The sequence below is a fragment of the Dromaius novaehollandiae genome, chromosome 4 (assembly GCF_036370855.1).
Source record: "Dromaius novaehollandiae isolate bDroNov1 chromosome 4, bDroNov1.hap1, whole genome shotgun sequence".
NCBI classification, from domain to species: domain Eukaryota; kingdom Metazoa; phylum Chordata; class Aves; order Casuariiformes; family Dromaiidae; genus Dromaius; species Dromaius novaehollandiae.
The window spans coordinates 48,227,099-48,247,542 of NC_088101.1; the positions used below are offsets into that span (position 1 = coordinate 48,227,099).

The 20,444-nt window shown below is 36.0% G+C and overlaps 1 protein-coding gene and 1 long non-coding RNA gene across 7 annotated transcripts in view; one reads left to right on the forward strand and one right to left on the reverse strand.

Moving 5' to 3' along the window:
- Positions 1 to 19,848, forward strand: part of LOC135328236 (uncharacterized) — a 31,751-nt gene extending 11,903 nt beyond the window's left edge. The window contains exons 2-4 of the long non-coding RNA XR_010389031.1: positions 14,185 to 14,249; positions 15,106 to 15,214; positions 17,716 to 19,848. This is a non-coding gene — a long non-coding RNA (uncharacterized LOC135328236). The remainder of the gene's footprint in view (positions 1 to 14,184; positions 14,250 to 15,105; positions 15,215 to 17,715) is intronic.
- FBXO8 (F-box protein 8) lies at positions 707 to 20,408 on the reverse strand. 6 transcript variants are annotated; one of them, XM_026105267.2, is made up of 6 exons: positions 20,194 to 20,408; positions 14,176 to 14,512; positions 11,591 to 11,717; positions 3,939 to 4,057; positions 2,104 to 2,300; positions 707 to 1,352 (listed from the first exon to the last, which is right to left on the reverse strand). In XM_026105267.2, the coding sequence occupies exons 2-6, from the start codon at positions 14,502 to 14,504 to the stop codon at positions 1,165 to 1,167; spliced, it is 960 nt and encodes a 319-aa protein (XP_025961052.1). In that variant the 5' UTR covers positions 14,505 to 14,512; positions 20,194 to 20,408; the 3' UTR covers positions 707 to 1,164. The 6 variants fall into 6 exon arrangements, with proteins under 6 accessions (XP_025961052.1, XP_025961053.1, XP_025961051.1 ...); XM_026105268.2 differs by having other exon boundaries at positions 14,176 to 14,515; XM_026105266.2 differs by having other exon boundaries at positions 14,176 to 14,515; positions 20,188 to 20,408.
- Positions 20,409 to 20,444: the final 36 nt, after the last annotated feature.

The window sequence follows — 20,444 nt, forward strand, 5'->3', positions numbered from 1 at the left end:
TTTACTTCCACTGCAGTTGCACTGCTAATACTCTGAATGCTTTAGAAAACATACAATGCGACCCAACTGAACCCATCTTTCAAGTATTGTCATAAGTCTAGTACTATTTAAAATTTAGCAATGACAGACAGACCTGGAAAGACTACTTCAGTATTTGAGTTGGCCAATACAGTCTGAAACAGTTCTAATCTTGCACAGTCACAGTTTTAATAGCTTTAACAATCTGTCACCTGGTATATATTTGCCTAGGCATTCCCATCATTGACATTTCTAGGCTGACGGAAGCAGCTGAAAGAGGCAACATGCTACTTGCCCTTTACCACTTTCCCTGTTGAGATTTTTCCTTGTTTATAGTGCTGAATAGTTGATTATAGCTGATCGCTCTACATCACCAATAACTAGTGTCTGCAATATAGGTTAGCTATTGCCATGTCAAATGCTCCATATCCCTAGGCTATCCAATGTAAACTCATCTAAAATAGCAGTTGAAATCTTTAAACTTCAGTGAATAACGGATTGCCAATATTCTTCCAATGAGTCAATACAGTATTAAATACAGTTTAACATATTTTACGAGTGTTCTATCATGTCGCAGAATAAACTTTGTAATATTCAGACCAATGTTTCTCTAACTCGCATATCTGAGATAATCAGCACTGTAAAAACAAAACAAGATTTTAAGTGCAGAAAAAAAGAAATGCAACACTTTTAAGAGATCAAAGGAGAAACTTTAGTTAAAATATTTTACAATAAAATAATTATGATTATAAATCTCTTTAGTTAAATATATACACATTACATGGTATTATTTAAAAGAATGAACTTATTAAAGTTTCAAGCAAATCTAATGCACAATTCCACCACTTTGTCAGCTTAGACTGTAATGTCAGTTTAACATTCATAAATGGCTGTGTCAGACAAATCGCATTGTTTTGTGCAAAACTAAAAAATATTAAGAAAGATCTCCAAGTCCTTCAGTTCCCATGGTAAATTGATAGAAAAGGTAGAATACACATACACACACTTACACACACAATCTTTGATTGCATACAGAGGTTAGAATGACCAGCACTAAAATAACCCCCATCTCTACAAAATAATTAATTTCTTCACTAGATTTAGTTTTTGAAAATTACAAAATTTAAGTCCTAGCAAACTGTGCTTTTAGGCAGCCACATGGCCAATAAGGTAGATGTTGTCATAAAGATGCCCTACAAAATCTTCACTAATATTCTGTGCAGCTCGTCGTGTATTTCGGATGAATTCTCGTTTTGACATTTTGTTCTTCACGTGAGGACTGGTTAGATCAATGGAAAGTAGAATCAACGAGTAACATAGTACATAAACTGCATCTAGACAAGAGAGAGTAAAATAAACAAAATTGATAAAAGCAAACTGTGTTCATTAAAAATACTGTTCTCTGTCCAAGAATCTTATAGTCTCAAACATCTGGGCCTATAATAATATGTACACATATATAACAACTCAAAAAATAAAGCATTGAAATAAAAATTACTGTAATTAATTTTCCAAGTGATCATGTCAGCAAATTGCCAAATAATCACTTATAAATCTCTTAATACTTCTATAGTGTCCAAAAGTCACTCAGGGTTTTACGCACACTCATTTAAACAGACTCCTGAAGTTTTTGCAAATTAAGGCCAAGATCCAGTGAGAGCTTATCTTTAAATATGCAAGCAGTTCTGCTGCTGAAAACTGGCTCCCCAAAAGCCAATTACAAATGCACGTTAACTTCAATGAGGCCCCAAATTCCTCCATTTCTGTGGGACTATCCACAGGGCAAGATGCTACAGAGCTTAAGCACAGACAAAAGTGAAGGAAAAGATAACATTTTTTTAAGAAAAAAAGCTTATCAGCTACGTCTAAGAAAATAATCTGTATGTTATTTTTGGTCTTTTTTCAACCTGTATGGGAGATGCCTACATACTGAATGTGGGCAAAAGACTCTCCCAAGCCAGTGCCTGTACTTTTAGAATTACACAGTTAGGTACTAACTTTAAAACCATCGTGAGCAGTAACATTACCTAAACATACACAGAAATATAAAGACTGATTCACTTAATCAAAGTTCTCTTTCCTTACCAGGGCTAAGGCCATGCTCTCTCATCAAGTCAGGGTTACAAGCACAGAATCTGTGAGAGAACTTTGTTATAAGAGTCTCCAGGTACTCCCCACGTTCCTCAGGGGCGTGAATATGTCTGAAGAACTCTCTCAGTGCATTTGGCAAGAACTGATTTCTGAAGTTGTGCAGTGTCACAAGGTCATCCAAAACATCTCGCCTGGAGGAAGAAAACCCCACATAATTAGAGAAATTTCTTTTAACGTTTTAAATTTGAAAATGTAGGTTTTAAAATCAAAATGAAATCTTTAGAATAACTTTTGAGTTTTGTTTTTTGCTTAAAGACAGGCTACAACTAACAATATAAGGAAAATAATATAACCACACATTTTTCAAGCATTTATAATAGTAGCCAAATACTACAAAAATATGCATTAATCCGAATTCTAAGTTTCTGTATATGCATATTCATTCATTGTACATATACAGACTTCATTTCCTTTAAACTATCTGACAAAGCCAGAAAAAACACAGGAAGAAAGGAAAAAGGAAGAACATTTATGTGTGTGATACACATTTTGATGCCTCAGTACACACTGTTTCAGGAGTATCTTGTTAAAATGAGGCTTAAGTGAAATAAAATTCACTCACAAAAACTCTTTAAAGAGTAAGTCCATTAGGGTGCAACACACCAGAGTTTTCCATTAGCACAGAAACACCTAAAGGACTCAGACTAGCCTATGTGAACAGATGTGCAAAATAAATCTGAAGCAAATTTGGAAACAAGTTTGAGGAAAAACAAAGAATACTCTTCTACGCTGATCCTTTTTATTAGGTATTTCAATAAAAAGAGGAGGCTTTCATCATCTAGAAACCTAGCTTTTACTTCTAGTGCCTGATTACACTCTATTTATGAAAGAAAGATGAATGGCAGTAGGGACTGCTAATACTGGCTGCGGTCATATCTGGTAAATGGTTCTGTATTTTTTCTATTGCCTCAAAAGTTGATAATCTAAAGTTTTACAGTACAAGAGTGTCAGTGCTGATGGCACTACGGAATGACTCCTTTTGTTCCTTTAGTGGCACAGGCTGAGGATGAGAAGCAGGAGAGGATTCCTGCTGTGAGTGCTGCTGTCCCTCTGCTCTTCCTATTTAGGTCCAGTTATTATTCTCCTCCTCTTTCAACTTTGCTTGAACTGGTTGTTGGCGCTCCTCTTTCATGATACTGCACGTGATACTGCACTACCCAAACCTGAAGGTATCCAGGAGGGCAAGAGAAAGCATTTTGGAGGTGCACGCGACCACAGGGGTAGTGTTCCCTGCTGCAGCACAAGCTGTCATCCAGAGGATGCTCTGTTGACTCTTATGAGGTGGGTGTGCCTCCCATTTGAGAAACATCAGATAATTTAACATTAGTTAAAAAACAATCATTGCTTGGTAAAGTCACAACTGTGTTTCCTGATTAATGCCCTTACTAGATTGGAGAAAAGAACCCCCAACTCAAAAAGGCAGCAAAATAGGTATAAAATGTGAAGGTCATACAGCACAAAGATTTCCTGTGCAGTTGAAATGCACACTACAAATTCAATACAGTTTGTGCTCAGAACTGTAAATGCAGAAAAGGTGCACTATGTGAGATTTACTAGTTATATTGGTATTTTCAGGGGTTCTTATGAATTGTTACAATCAGACCAATACTAGAACCAAATAACTGTTCAGTTTTAGCAGTAGCATTACTTAGTTGCATTTTCATGCATATTCACATATTTAAATTACATTAATATAAGTAAAACTGATTCTTGAAAGGTGCTATAGACTGAAAATGAGTAAGGAAACTCTCATGAGAGATTCAAATTACCTTTCATCGAGATAGATTCTCAGCTTCTTCCAATTTAGTGTTCTTGTACAAAAGATAAACTTAGCTATTTCCTTTGGCGAATCGTCTAGTATGCCCTTGGACATGAAGTAGTTGACCCCCTAAGATAAAAGACATTTATATATAATTAAGTTTAATCTTCATATTGGCTTTAGGAAAAAGTACTGTACTTAGCAACATAGCAATATAATCCTACTAATTATTTTTTTTAGCAGAATGATTCCTCTTCCTCTAAATCACATTTCAACATGCACAATACAATTTACAATTATAAATCAAATGCAAATAAACTTAATGCATTGTTATGGTTGAGATTTTACACACACTCACACTAGGAAATTTAAAATCATGAATCCCACAGAAAACATGATGATTCTGTAGTGTTTTCTTTACAGTGCAGACTAATATTTTTGTTTACATACTTTTATAATTGTACTTAAAATGGTGCAAGGACCATAAGGTTTAATTTCATACCTTTTGGAAATAGGAAAATCTTAGCCATAATGTGTTTTGTCTTTAATATCTTTTATTAAAACATTAACACTAATGTTCTCACATGTATATGGTGTACCACATTCAAATAAATGCATTAAATGCATTTGTTTAAATGTGTAATAATGAAAATAAACAAACATGTTGATTTCAAAGCATCAGTCAATATAAGCACATATGTAAATATGCATACACATAATTCGTAACACTGTGCCTAATTAAAAAATAGTAAAAAGAAGGATAGAACAATCATATATATTTTATACTCGTATTATCATTTCTAGAATTTTCCATGCTTTGTCAGGCACACATTTCTTTCAGAATATACATGCCAAATTTCATACTGAAATAGTTCAGTGGTATTCTGGATTCTTTCTGTTCATTAAAATATCCCAAAGCATGAAAACTATTTTTCCATGATTTTAGACATCAAACCCAACTTAATAGAATTTAAAAGTATTTAACAATTTTCAGCACAAAAATCTAAACCTGAGGATAACTAACCAATTATTTTCAATTCAATTTGGTAGGAAGTGAGGGTGGTTCTGAGCATTTGTTTTAAAAAAAGTTACATTGCTTATCTATAATCTCTCTTTTTTATATCATAATGTTGAAATATGTACAACGTGCTGGATAGTACATTTCTGAATAAAACAAATTAGGATAGAGTACCAATGCCACTACCTAAATCAACTTTAAAAGATGTCTGAAATCCTTTTCCTCCTGAATTTTCTCTTATTAGACTTCACAGTATTTTTCAAGGCTGACCTTTCAGTTTACATTACATCTATAAAGACATAGGGGCAACCTGTCATTCAGTATTTAACGTCCTAGTGCTCTTCATTTTTGCTTACAAAAGAGGTATAGGACTGAGTCTGGAAAATTGTTTTATACACACATTAACAAAACAGCAATCTCAGTACTACCAAGCAAAAAAATATATATATTTATACTCATATATGCCTTGAGGCAAGGAATCAGAGACTTAAAATATCCATAAAAGAAGTGCATAGCCAGGAAACACTCATAATATTAGCTAGCCTTTTCCACTGTAATTTTTGCTCATACACTTATAGAAAACTGCAGTAAAGAAACATTCTTTTTGGTTAATGTTCTACAAATTAAATAAAAATAAATAGGTTTAATACCGTTAAGAACAAAAAAATCCTTGCAATTTTAGGCCCCGATTTTAGGAATAACCTTTATTCAACACAGTAGTGAAACATGTATCGCACTATAAGCTTTCATTTAAATCCAAACTAGGTTATACTTAATTTCATCCATAATATGGATGAGCAACATATAGTTAAATAGTTTCTTGAATCTAGAATGGGAATCTAAAAAAGGGGGACCAAAATGAAAATCAACTGCTTATTGTATTGAGTATTTTGGCAGTTTATTTATGACAAGCAACAAAACATTAGGGCTGCACTAGCCTTCTACATCTTTGGTTTAACTCTGCCTCCTTAATGTATATCCTTAGGCTTACATATTTGCTTCAGTAATAAGCATTTGCTTAAGTTAGTGTAAACTGAAGCCTGGAGAGGAAGTCTCAATAGTGTTTTACTTTTAAAGCACATTGATGCTACAGTTACTTAACAAGAACTTCTGTGACATATCCAGAAAACATCCGTCATCTCATGGAGTAGCCAGCATGAAAGTAACACCTTCTTTAAAAGAGTCAACGGGTGGTTTCTCTCTGCCAATAAATTCCATAAATGATTTATTTCCTGCCCTAGATTTCAATTTATTGTTGGATCCTCATCTGATAGGCTACCAGTTCTTTGCAAAGCATTCTTATTCCCCGTATCCAATTCCCTGTCTCTCCCCACCATACATACATTTTCAAAATATCCTTCTCTGTAAATGTTGTTTCTTTACTCATTTTCCTTATCTCCCTTAAACATAAGGAGGGTATAACTGAAATATACTTTAACGCACACCATCATTTTTAGTTGCTTTTTATTTTTTCTCAATGAATAACAGATATTTTAAAGAGAAATCAGGCTTCTATTGTTGCAAAGTTCTTCAGTTTTTGCTCACAACAAATGACATTTATTTACAGGGTTTATCACCATGTCATCAAATCCGCTTTTTGTAAAACTGTAAATGAATTCCTTTCACAGCCTACATTTCAAATAAATCACTTTTGGTCGGTAAAATGGTCACCTGTGGTAGGTATACTAGCTGAAATACGTAGTTTTACACACTAATAAAAACGATGCTAAGATTATTTATCAGTCATCTGGTGATTCTCTTAGAAAACATTTGACTGAAGCCAGCTATGCAGATCAATGCCACTAGCTACCACTTCTGAAGACGTCTTTTTAACACTTTGGAAACACAGAAGGGGATCCCACATGGTATGTTCTTGCAATCCTGGCTTAGTGGAAAAGTAGGTAGGTGAACATTATAGCAGCCGAGATTTACAGGAGCTCTGCAACTGCCTAACATATGTCAGGAAACTGTTTGTTTCTATAATGTCCTTCGCATTAGAGATTTAGGAAAGATGCCCTAAAGATATCTTGCCTTACTCGTCCATGAATGTTACAATTGAATTTCAGACAGCTCTGAATAAAATCTTAATGTATGGAAGTGTTTCTTACATTATATATACAAATAACAATCATAACTATGGATCAATAGTAACAACAAAAGCAATTCCTTGTATTTCAATACGTTAATTTTTATAGTTACTGATTTTTTTTTCAAGTCACACGATGCTTTTATTACCAAATTATTCTGTTACAGTACTGCCGCTTCTAACTTGCTTTCCACCTGGTCCCGAGACATAATTATTACGACATTTATTTTTATGGAGTCTTTCCATTCATTATATCCATACAGGATACCTAAAATCAATTTAATTTTCTTTCTTCAGTATTGATTTAAGTTCTGCATTAATTTTCTTCTCTGCTAATAATATTTTCAGAACATTTCAGTACCATAGTTATATTAAACCTTCTGTGTTTGCTTTTGACCTCTGTATTTTCATTCATATATATATATATGTATATAGATATAAAAAAAACAAACCAATGATATTCTATGTTGGTGACATTTTATACCTTGCTTCAAATTAATTTTATTTTCACATAGATTAAAACACCTTTTCTAAATGTCATTAGATTTCACTGTCTTAGTGCTCCTTACATAGCAATGGATTAAAACTAATAAATCTGTTTTGGATCCAAAAAAACATTCTTCAAAAGCCACAGGATAGGCGTTTTACATTAAGCTGGATCGGCAATCACTGAAAAATAAGTAAAGGATAACCAGACTGAAAAGGACTTGTTTAGGAGAGTGAGATCAGGTTGAACTGCAGATGGGAGTAACAAAGAATGTGGCAAGTGGAAAGTGGCCAGTCTCATGCCAGTTTATTTCTGCTGTTTTTCTTACAGCATGTTCTGTATTGCACTTTCTATGTTTAAAGTAAAGTACGCGTGTACTCTAACAACTACAACATACATAGGGAGCTTACAAAGGAAAACCATGATTTGATGCACACAGCTTTCTGAAACCAGTATTTTTCTACACTTATACACGATTACTCTTTAAATATTTAAATGGCATTCTTTATCAATTCAGTTTTCAGACAATGAAGCTCTACCTAATTCCCACTTAAAAATAATATATCAAAATATACTCTTTGTTAATAAAGACAAATTTCACTTACTGTTTCAAATTTAACATAAATAGTTGTACACCTACTTTATTTGTTTAGCTTAAATAATTATAAAGGGTGACTAAGGAAATCACTAGTAGGACTGAGCATATATTAACATTTGTAGGTGATTTATAATTTAAGTGTTTGAGTGTAACAGTGAGCACACACTTGTGATGGAATCTTTTAAACGTAGAAATATTTTTCATGTTACACAGCTTCTAGAACTGATAATTTACAAGATTAATGTTATCCAATTTAAATGTAGTTTTCAAAAGGATTCAGCTGTCTGATCCATTCCCACTTTTTACACAAATCACACAGAACAATTCCTTCCCCCTCCCACACACACATACTTTTAATATTCTTATGACAAATAAATCAATGCATCTCAAACTTGGCTTGTTCTCTACAGAAAAAGGTAAGTTTTCTATTTATGTCACAAGCTGTTGACCTTCCACAAAAATTTGGTTAGAAATACACAGCACAGTAAATATTCTACCATCTGCAGACCATCCATAATTAAAAGCCAGTTAAAGTTTCTTTATGCAAGTCTCTAAAAATTAATTTATAACCAAGAAAAGGACAGAAAACTCACCTCCCTGACAAAAGCTAAGGTAATGGATGAGATAATTAGGAAAGTGGAAAGCCAGGCTTAGTATAAGCATGTCTCTGCTTGCTGTATTTTATTGTTAGTATACTATGTGAAGAAAATCCTGAGCTCATGAAAGTCTGAGAGTTTCAGTGCAGTCCAAATTTCACTAGATCCATAAAAATAAATGCTATTAAACACAATTGGTTAGAACTGCTATCATTAGGAATGAAACAGAAATTAGATCTCCTTTCCTGACAAATGTATTATCTATTCCACCTTCAATTCCAATTATAAGTCATAACATAACCCCTTGTAATAAACTTGAAGTATATTTTACAGGGAGTCAGAAACAGCATACAAAACAGTTGGAAATAACTTACGGTTGCTTACAAACTCTGAGTTATAAGCGTATGTGATACAGAATGAGCACTGCCTGATAAACACTTCACATACACAATACACTAGAATAAAATACAGCTGAGACCATGTAGGCAGGTTACACAACAATAATTTTCATATTCACGTCTTGATACTACAACTACACCCCCCGACCCCTCAAATCTTAGCTACAATGATGCTGCCACATGAAAAAAGGACCCCAAAATCAGAAACCAAACATGCATTGGATGTTTTTTCAAATTACAGGTAATGTGATTGGGCACATCCTTTCAGTAGAATGTGAGCAGCTGCTATGACTTATGCAAGCTCATGCACACAATCAATACATTAAATTACAGCAGATATCACAATGCCATGCACACAACAATGGCTAACCGGAGAATCCTACCACAAAGTGTGTAGATGCTCTCCCCTACCCCGTGAGCCACCGCTAGCTCTGGAGCTGGTGCTGTGGAGCCTGGTTACCCATTTTCATGACATGGGCGGTGTCCTTTGGAGAATCTTGCTCCTGTGGCTGTAAGTATTCTTACTTTTATAGTATTTTGATCAGGTCTGTTATCAAATGTAAAGCAGAGTTTGGCAGGAAATTCGGAGACACAATTTGTAATAGTGGAATGTCATATCATATATTCCAGTCACAGTGTCCTTATAATAATAATTCTGCCAATATCACAGTTGTAAACAAGAAAAACAATGGTATTTGTGAATTCTCCTTAAACTCAGGCCCTGAATGATTCCTACCAGGCTATGGTGCTCCACAGGGAGAGAGGAACAGAAGCCCTTAGGAGATATCCTGATATTCTAGCCTCTCACTAGGCCTGAAGCAGGCTGTTGGTACTTCCATTGCTACAACATAACCATAATGAACCCAGAAGAAGCAAACGCAGCATAATAGATTTAATACCTAAATTAGGCTGCTCTTACTTGTTCATCTTGATTTCCTTTAAAATAATAACACTTTTATTCAGTGCCTTTCATGAAGACTCCAAATGCTTTGAACGTACCAGAATTACTTTAACATTAGGCTGGAATAAAACAGCCTTTATAGACTAAGACAGTAAATGAAGAAGTATCTTAAAACAAATTGAAAGGCAAAGGAAAATGTGAGTGGGTAAAACTGTTACCATTAAGACCTGATTAGGACATGCACGCTTGAAAACACATTTTCATTACCTAAACACTGAGTTTCATTTGAAAAACCTCCTGTCTAATACTAGATTCACTAAAATCCTTTTGGAAATCAATGCTAATCACTCTTGAGTGGCAAACTGCTGACAGGACTTCTCAGGATAGTGTATTGCAGTACAAGGCAGCGCTGTACCAGAGAAATTACCAAAAAAGCAAAATATGAGATAAAGCAAGAGTCAAGAGTATAAACAAAATCACATCATTGTAATGATTCGTATGACTGCTTTATTTATTTCATCCTGCAGTCACAAGTTCATGTTTTCTGTATCATATCAGTAATATGAACTACTGGCTCCAGAAATGCATCTTTCCACGCCTCTTAATCCTTTTCCTATTTTGGATTTATTCAATTACCACTTCCTTGTGTATATGTAAGGAAGTTAATACATAGTATTTTTCAGTACTGTGTACTATATTTTCCTGGGAAATATGAAACAGGAGGGGTCTGATTTTGTACATGTAAGATTCCATTCACGACTTTGGCTTTAGCTGCATATCTCCCAGGCAGTAATTGTCTACTGTCAAATTTTTTTCTTCTTTGATAAGTGACAGAGAGAAAGGAGAAACTGACTTTTCCACTTAGTTACGTGAATTAATACATAGAAACCTTTTAGTTCTATAAGGGATTTTTATGGAAATAAATATATGGTGTTCTATACTATGAAGAAGTATTAGGTTTATGCAGAACAAACATACATAAAAATCAAATCAGACTGCTATTTAGGATAGTTCAGTAGTACATATTTTTAATAAGACTAATTGTGTGTGTTTATATTTGCTTTTTGGCATTTGCTTTGATAACATTAGCATAGGCAATATTTTGCACATTGACAGTAGAAATATTTAAAAATGCTTTACAAGATAACATAATAGTTATAGAATTAATTGGTGTTTCTTTATACTTCATCCTGCTTTACTTAAGTCAACTGAAGCAGGATCAAACCAATACTTTAGAGTAGCATTTTGGCATTTTAATTTATGTAAGCATATTTTGATCCTTTCTAAATCGATCACTGTGTCTTCAGACAGGATCTGCCCCTTGTTCTTTTGTCAATATGTGGTTATGAATTTCTAGCATCCATAGGTCGGACTGCTGTGCAGAGTCCTTATGAGGCAAGCCATGTAAATGATGTGCACAGGTACCACAGGCAAAAAAGATCAGGATAGGGCTATAATTTAGTATTTAGCAATCCTGCAGTAAAACAAACACCTAATAAAATTTGGCTTCTATATAATTATTAAACAAAAATCACAGTCATTTTAACTATTTATTACTGTTGGCAACAGTTCACTTACCTCATCAGGGTTGGCATTAAAGGTGAGACTTCCCTCATCTAGCTGCATATACAATTTTCTAAAAGAAAATCCTAGAGGTGGATTCTTATTGTATATAGAACAGTGACCCCAAGTGGATTTGCACAACCTATGAAAATAGAATTAAGCCTAATATCAAAATTCTTTTCTGTATTTCATGTATTTTACATACACAAAATGTTATCAACACTGCAAAGCTAACTACTTAAACATTATGAAAAGTCAGAAATAGGTTGCTTGTAACACTTAGTTCCTTAGCCTTCTGCATGTCTGTTGTTAAAGTCTTTAATTATATGTTTATTATGTTCTTCTCATTCAGACTTTGGTGTATTTGAGTGCAATCTCAAAAAATATCCCAGCAGGTGGCATCATAATAACACTCATATAGCTGAGACTTCCAGCACTTCTACTAACTGAATACTGGGTCACAGTGACAAGTTGTTCTCCTGCAGCAATATGACAGATTAAAAATTCGTTTTTCTTTTCTTGTGCTCCAACTGTGCAGTAAGTGGGAAGCCATATCTGCACCAAACGACACCATTAACTCGCTGCTTTCCAGCTGTCCTTTTCCCAGCCTTTACCAATGCAGGTTATTTGATCCAGGCCCAAACCTCCACATATATTTCATCTATATTTTCCATTATTTCAATAATTATTTCATTAAGCTCAAACATATTCGCTACATAGGAAACATTAAAGACTAAGATGTCTACAGAGATTATGGGCATTCAGATTTATAAATCTGCTAAATCAGGGCAGATTTTCATCACCAAACACATCCTTGTCTTATCCTGACAAACATCAAATACATAAACCTTAAGTTATATTCAAGCACATAAACCTCAAATAAGTTCACAAACAATAAAGTCAGGACTTGAGACCACAGCTTTTAAACCTTTTACAGAGAAAGACTGGAAATGGAGAAGGAGAAATAGGTTAATTTTAGTGTCAATGCACTTTTATTTAAAATGTTGAAGACTCCTGTACAAGAACTTTTAAAACAGGTAACAGCTACACATAGGGAAAAGATTACCAACATATTCCACAGGAAGTGCCTGTTTTTTGTAATTTTTAACTTTGCTCACCTTAATCTATTTAAGCTGAAGTTTTTCAAGCAGCCTTTTCAAGCACTGCCTTGAAATGCACTTTTGGGAAGGTTTCACTGAAAATGATTGAGCTATTTCCCAGGATGAACTTTGAGGAAAATGGTTTTTAAGCATGCTAAAAATATATACTTCATATAATTGTTTAATTAAGAAGCTCTAGTTCCTGCATGCTTTGGTGCAGGGTATTGTATTTGCAGTGGTTTTGCTACCAAGAACTCAGCACACTACAATGCATATCTACCAAACTACCATGATATTTCGTGTACATAAACTGAGGAACTTAGCAGGACCTTCACTAGAGTTTCTACTTCCTACCAAAACAACAGTCCCCAACAACAGAAGAATTGTGGCTAAGTTGTTATAATTGTGGTATCCTATTCCTGGAATTCGTGCAGCATGAAAGGAAGGGAAGCTGCTTAATTCAAATGCAGAGGGGCAAAGAATAAGATGAGGGAAGGAAGAGTTGTAGAGCATAACGGAAGGGAAAGAAATAGGACCTGGAACAACAACCTGCGTATTATAGTAATACTACTGTCCCTTAAGTTAGTTCAGGGATAAAACTATGTTGTGGAAGAAGACAAAAATTCTGTTGACCATCTAGTCTCAAGATAAGTATGGTTTCATATGACTTTCTCCTAGTGCTATGAAACACTAAAGAAAAGAATATTTTAATTAAATTTAAATCTTATACTATTTTATTTGATAGAACATCCCTTTACTGTTCCTGGATTTCTTTCTGAACTCCTTTCAGCATTTTCCATTCTTCCTGACTATATTTTCTATCTTTTACTACTTCAGTGTGATACTCCTGTTTAACTACACTTATCCTTTTCCTTGTTAATGCTTTTGGTGACAATTTAGCTACTAGATTTAAAATTTCAACCCATTTTAAGACATGAGGCACACAGATAATGAAAATGTCTTTGGAGATATTTGTGACCTAGGAGAGCTTTCCTAATTTCAGCATTAGCTCAAACTATCTACGTCTGTATTAACTTCTTTTGAGTTGGCCTAGTCTGAGTGAAAACAAGCAGACTGCAAGATACTTAAGCAACAGAAAGTGGCTGAGTTCCCATCCCGTTTTAGCTGGAGCTTCAACTGAATAGGTTCGCTTGCTCAAGCTAGATATTTGTCCAAAGTTAGAGAAGTAATAATGGAAACATTTGAGCTGTGCCTTGAGCTAATACAAAAGAGAAGACAAACCCTTGTTTTTCTCTGTGATATATCCAACAATAGGTTTGTAGTAACACACACGTGTACTTATACTAAGCATAGCTGTGTTTGTAGTAATCTCCACTAATACTTGTTAGTAATTAAAAATGCAGAATAATATATTTTTAAACTGTACTCATTTTTCTCCTATGTCAAATCTCAATTAACTTAGGAAACCTTTTTTTTAATATTTCAGTAACAAAAAGCACATATTGAGGCAAACGTAGTAATTTTATATTATTTGCTTACCCTTGCCAGAGAAGCTCATCATTAGCAAGATCCTGCCAGACGCACGAAGCCAGACAGAGATCAGTTGCATTCAGGTATGACAAAATGGTAAAACTAAGCTCTGGGGGCAGCATCTCCAGGTTAATGAACCCTTCTTGTTCTTTAGATTTTCTTGTCTTCAACAGATGGTAGATGTCAATACCTCCTTGGGCTTGTTTGCGATGGCTTGTATTGGAAACACTGTTAGTAGCTATCCTCCTACCATGTTCTCTGGTAAGATAGCCTTGTCCACTATATCCTTGATGTTGCAGTTGTTGGTTCCTAGCAACTCTCCAGAGTCCCTGACCCATCTGCGAACCTGCTGGACATAAAATGCAAATCAAATATTGAGTCAACAGCTATTTATAGAAATTTATAACACAGATGTACTGAAAAAGTTAAAATAAAAACCTAGAATTGATTTGAACACAAAAAAGTTAGTCTTGTCAGAATTATGCTGATAGATTAATCTGTCCCCAGTGGAGAAACCAAATAAACAATGAAAACAAAAATCATTAACAAAATCAAGAAGATACTTTTCCAAATATTTCTGCACCTGAAGAGTTATAAAATTAAAAATAAGCTTCTGCAAACAGTACCAAACATTATGCTTGTGAATTAATCTGTCCCATGCAAGTTGAGAAGATTTATTCATCAGAACATTTGGAATGATTACCTTCAGACTACCTTTAAAAATTCACAATAATAGCTTATTTAGAAACAGTGAGGTGCTATAAAATGTAAGGACAAATGTAAGCATCCTGAACAGTGGGTAGCATGCAAAATTAGGCAGTGACTGACATTACGACAAGACTTAACAACTTGGGAATGGCTTTTAACTACAATGTTCAATGATAATGCATTAAGCATTCAGTTTCTTGTTTCTGAACACCCTATTCATCATTCTTGCAGTTATTCTACAAACACTGTCAATGCTGCAAATTACCTGCAACAAGCTGCGGCTACTAAAAGAGTAATCCTGATCTGAATACAAAGAAACACTGCAACACAGACAAGTGAGGTAAAAACCAACTTTCCATGTAGTACTGCTGTGAATGCACGATGACTAGTTTGTGCAGTTCTAGCATGTTATTTTAAACATCTATAAGTATGGGGTTTTTTTTAAAGATCAATGAAAATACATCAGATGGTTGGTCTGGACATGATTCTTGAAGATAACATAAAGAAGTAAGAAATGAGTAGTAAGTGGAAAATGTTGATTAATAATTTTTGAAAATTGCAGGCAACAAAGTGAACTAACCCCTTTTTTAATCATTGTGAGTAAGAATAAAGAAATAAACTTAAGGGGAAACTGAGGCTGAATTCTGAAAGCATCATGACAGTTACAGGGTTGAACAGTTGTCCAATATGGAAGTCTATTGTTCTGAGAAGTTGGAAGAAGTCTAGATTGAAACACAAGAAGGTGTCCATTTCTGCTTGATGCCTTTCCCTAAGGCATTTTAAAAGACTGCAGTATAATCTCATATCCCAAATCTTAAGAGTATCCAGAAGTTATTTGGCTGAATGCAAGAGACAAGATTAAGAGTAAATTTGTTGATAGCATAAAAACTTGATGATAAGGCTTATATATCTTAATTATCACAACCAGTACACTGTGTTTGTTACTTTCTGTCAGCTTTTGTTGCAGATGGTAATAAAAGCAACAGATCATGAAAGTTATTTAGTTATCAAGATTTCTGAATGACACATTTCATATTTCACTAACATCCTGTATTTACTAAGAGGGAAAACAGAAGTAGTATAAATCACACTTGACTTTCTAATTTAGTCTGGGAAAATTGTCTGAATCCTATCAAAAGTAGTATATATATACCGATACATCTCTTATTTTTCAACTTTTGCTATGATGACAGCTCACTATAAATAATCGCACTCGGAATCTACAGGTTCCTGATGCTGACTTTCAAAAAAACTCTCTGAAGAACTAAAAAAGTATGTTGTGGCTTGGTAGAATGTCACATGCATTTTTAGTTAGTTATTTTCTGCTAACACAGGGAATTAAAATTGGGGCTTAATCCATTAAAGGTCAGAAATAGCTGAAAATGGTTCTACATAAGCAGAAAAAACATACTATGGATGAGGTGAGGGATCATGGGAGAAAAATGGAGATAAGAAATGAAAGAAAAAAGCATAATCAAGATGGAGGCAGATGAAAGACAGAGGTTCAGCTGGTTGGTGAAACAGTTATTCACATAAACATTTATTCACTGCAGTTGTAGATTTCATTACTTCAGTCATATATCCCAAAAAATCTTGTCCTTGATGTCAAAGATCTATGTTGGAGCCTTCCTTTCTAACCTTTTAATCTAAATAGGACCACAGGTATGAAGAAACTGTAATCATATGTGTAAGAATCAATTTAGTAATATGCAAAATTTTAAAGAAAATCATCACTACCTCTACTTTCACTTCCTGTAGTTATATACTTGGCTTAAGTTTCTTTTAGCATACTGAAGACAAGTTAAGCCATAATCAATAGTTATACTAGGCAAGTATTAAACAAAACCTTACTGAGTCACACCATAAACAGGATATACGATTTGCTGCAAGAGTGTATGCATAAGAAGTTATTCTCATTTTCTAGAGATTGGCATCTAACTTTTAAAAAGCCCTTAGCACTACTGGTGAACTTGCTTCATGAGAAAAAGTCATACTGCAACCCGCCACTTAAAAATGACAGCACAAGAATGAGTGGTCTGCTGAAAGGAGGCATTAGTAACTTACGCTGATTTTTGCAATCGATTTATGAAATGTAGTCCAAGATGTACATATTTCTATTTCTTTACAAGATGAAGAACTCTGCCTGTATCTTTCATTCTATAGTAAGATTCAAGTAAGAGCATTTTTTTAACAGATACTCTCAGAGATGCAGTTCAGTGCCAACTTTTTCTGGTTTTAAACAACCAAGGAGAAGGAAGTTACTAACCTCCATTGAAGGGGAGTATCACCACCAATAATACCAATTGCAACAATAATACTAAAAGCATCAGTGGGAGGTGTGCCAGAATTGGCATTTGGGACTACAAGCATAAGCCCATCAAGTCTCCTGCCACGCCCAACTCCAGTTGCCACTACTTCTGCTGTTGCCACCCTGCAGCAGACAGACTATATAGACAGTGATGTGCTGTAAGGAACCACGTTAAGAAAGTTTTTATGGGTAGGCATTAACAGTCAAGTAGGCTAGTAGGAATAGAGAGAACTTCCTAAGGGATGAGAAAAGTGGACAAGGAGTACTTCTGAACAAATACAACATTTCAGAAAGGGCTACTATGACTGAACTACAGAATTCAATTGAGATCAAGTTCCCATTTTGCCAGGCACTGCATATGCACTTGTTAATTACCTAGGTACAGTTCTTAGACAGTAAACAGGTATCTCTAAACATTTTGCAAGGCTTCAACCAATTCTTGTTCTTAGCCTTGGGAATAACACTGTCAACAAATAATTATACTTGCAAACATGCAGATGCAAATTTTAGAGGCTGTCTGTGTTTGCTTACAGCAGGTATCAGATGATCTGAATGACTGAAAAACAATGATTCTTCAATCAATTCTGTCAAGCAAATATTAAATTTTTAAAAAATATATGTATGTATACACACATACAAATGCACATGATGTGGATGTAACTCAAATATATCCTGCATGTTTTCTCAGTGTAGTTCTTTGTGTAAAAACAAAAATAAATCTGCCTGAATATATGGCATTAACACTACACTAAATAATAAAATAACCAGACAGCAAGAGATCGTTTTCAAGGACAGAAAGAACCAGGAGTGTGGGCTTATAGTTCCTCATCATTATTTCAAGCTGTTAACCAAGACAGCAACAGAAATCAGCAAAGAAAACAATGACAACATTGAGATAAAAAAAACTTAAATTTCATGAAATATGAAATGATCCAACCTATTCTGTGTAAACAGTGTATGTCAAATGCTGAAATCTGTTTCTGGAGGTAATTTTTAAAAAGATGAATTAAGGAATGTATTTTGCTAGTATTTTTGCTATCTCTTCGGACATTACTTTATATCATTATAACAAACCCACATTTCTGTATATATTTGTTAACTCCAAATTGACAAAAATATCATTTGAAAATAATTATTTGGACATGCTTTAAATAAAAGAAAAAAAAACAGTAACAGGAAGTTCAAGGCTCTGAAGAACATTAGGAATCATGTTGTGATAAGTTTCATAATCATAATATACCAGAAAGATGGGAGCAGCAGCATTATCAGAATTGGGTCACCAAAAGACTGTGTCTGATAAATTATCAAGTGAACTTTACACCATCAGGTGAACATTTGGCAATTTTATACTAGCTTCAAAACCTCTCCAAAGTCAGATTATCTTTCTGTTGTGTATACAGTACTTGTAAAGAATTCGTAGTGGTTGCAGGAGATCAAGTTTTCCTACTTAGCCCTGAAACAAATATCAAAATTTTAGCTGCTAGTTTCATGTTTTTATTGCTATACTCAGCTAGTACTTCCTGCTCACAAATTAACAAGCTACTGAACAATGTTGAGCTAACAAGAATACCAGTAGTTTTTGCTGATGTGCACAGGGCTTTTCTCCCTGCATAGAAGCTAAATCGACACACCAGCAACAACATAATCACTTCTAAATTATTTAATGTTAGAAAGTGGTTCCAAGACAGAAAAAAATACTGTCTTTCAAGAAACTAGACTTATAATGTAAGTCTTCTTCCTATTGTACTGATATAGAAGACATCACAGCATAAATCTTAAAAATCTTTTTTTTAACTTAAAAATTGGTAAAAAGATACACCATATATTTCTTTATTGCTGGGTACCAACTGAAGAACTTTCACATATGACACAAAGGGAGATACAATTTAAACCAATCTGGAACCAATTGCTGGAAATTTTAAAGCTTTAATATGTGCGCATTTAGCCACCAGTTTATATGCCATTTTTAGCTCATATCTTATTTTTCCTGCTCAAGCAACTATTTTCAGCTTTGCAGTAAACCAGGATGAATGCTTTGAGAACTCACTTGTAAAACAAGATGGCTAAACCCATTGTTACTGTAAATGCACCTAGAACCATATTTTTAAATGTATTTTGAACATCCATCCTCAATCTCCAGATTCAGTAGGCCACCTAAAGGTATGTTCCCGTACTTTCAATTACGCAGCTTTACCTAACGACTGAAACCTTTTAATGGCTTGGCTGTAATAATTATCACAAGAAAAACACTCGTCAAGCTTGTAAATAACGTGCTGACCTTCTCTGGCTCTGTGTGATGTCAGACAGATCTAGTTTCAACTTTGATCATGCCTTCTTCATGTTACACCTTGTTACCGGATAATAAATTCTTTACAGTGTTGAAGAGCATGATGGGATGCTAAAAACTAAACGCAACCTCGCTTAAAACAACGCTTGTAACCGTGTCCTGCTCTATCAAATAAAGCACAACATAATGATCCGAAACCCCTCCTCTCCGTGGTAACCGGGCCGTACAGGCGGTGCTTTGTGACCACCACCCTCCTGTCAGCGGTATTATCAAAGCCGAAGTTCACCCGCCGCAGCCGTAAGCGACGCCAAAGCCTGGGAAGCTGATTCCAAGCCGTTACGCCCGCAGCGCCCCAGGCAAACCCAGCTGCTCACCCTCCACGCTGCCGCGGCTGCCGCTCGCCCCCGGGGACCGCCGCCGACGAGCACCGCGCCCCGAGAGGCGCCGCCGCCGCCCTGCTGCCGCCGGCCAGCCTCGCCCCCTCTCCCCGCGCCAGCGCGCTTCTCCCCGCAGAGCGGCCCCGCGGCCCCCGCCGCGCCGCGCCGCCTCCCCGCGCTCGGGGCCGGGGTCGCGCCGGGCCCCCGCCGGCAACGGGCGGGCAGCGGCCGCCAGTCCCGCCCCCGCACGCCATAGGGCCGCCCCAAGTACTGCGGCTCCTGATTGGCTGCGCCGCCCGTCCATCCGCCCCCGCCCCCCGCCGAGGGGAACCTGCACTCACCCGTACCTGCGCGAGCTCGGGTCCCAACCGCCGCCGCGACGAGCCCGGCCCGAGTCGGTGCGTGGGCCTCGCCGGGTGGGACGGGGCTCTCGCAGCCCCGGGCGGCAGGGAGGGGCGAGAGCAGCCGGGCAGGCCCCACCGGCGCGCGGGGGGGGGGGGGGCGCCGCCGCCACTGCCGCCCCGCCGCCTCTCGGCTGGAAGGTTTGACGTTTGCCGTTGTTGCTGGAAGTGACGTCACCTCGGGCAGACTCGCCGGA

Bases quoted from the DNA above. Each gene is read 5' to 3' on its own strand.
- FBXO8 (XM_026105267.2), bottom strand. From the start codon at position 14,504: ATGGGTCAGGGACTCTGGAGAGTTGCTAGGAACCAACAACTGCAACAT. The intron at 2,301-3,938 runs GTAATTTGAATC...TTCTTCCTCCAG, and splicing joins AGAATCTATCTCGATGAAAG to GCGAGATGTTTTGGATGACC. The intron at 1,353-2,103 runs GTAAGGAAAGAG...TCTCTTGTCTAG, and splicing joins AGAGCATGGCCTTAGCCCTG to ATGCAGTTTATGTACTATGT.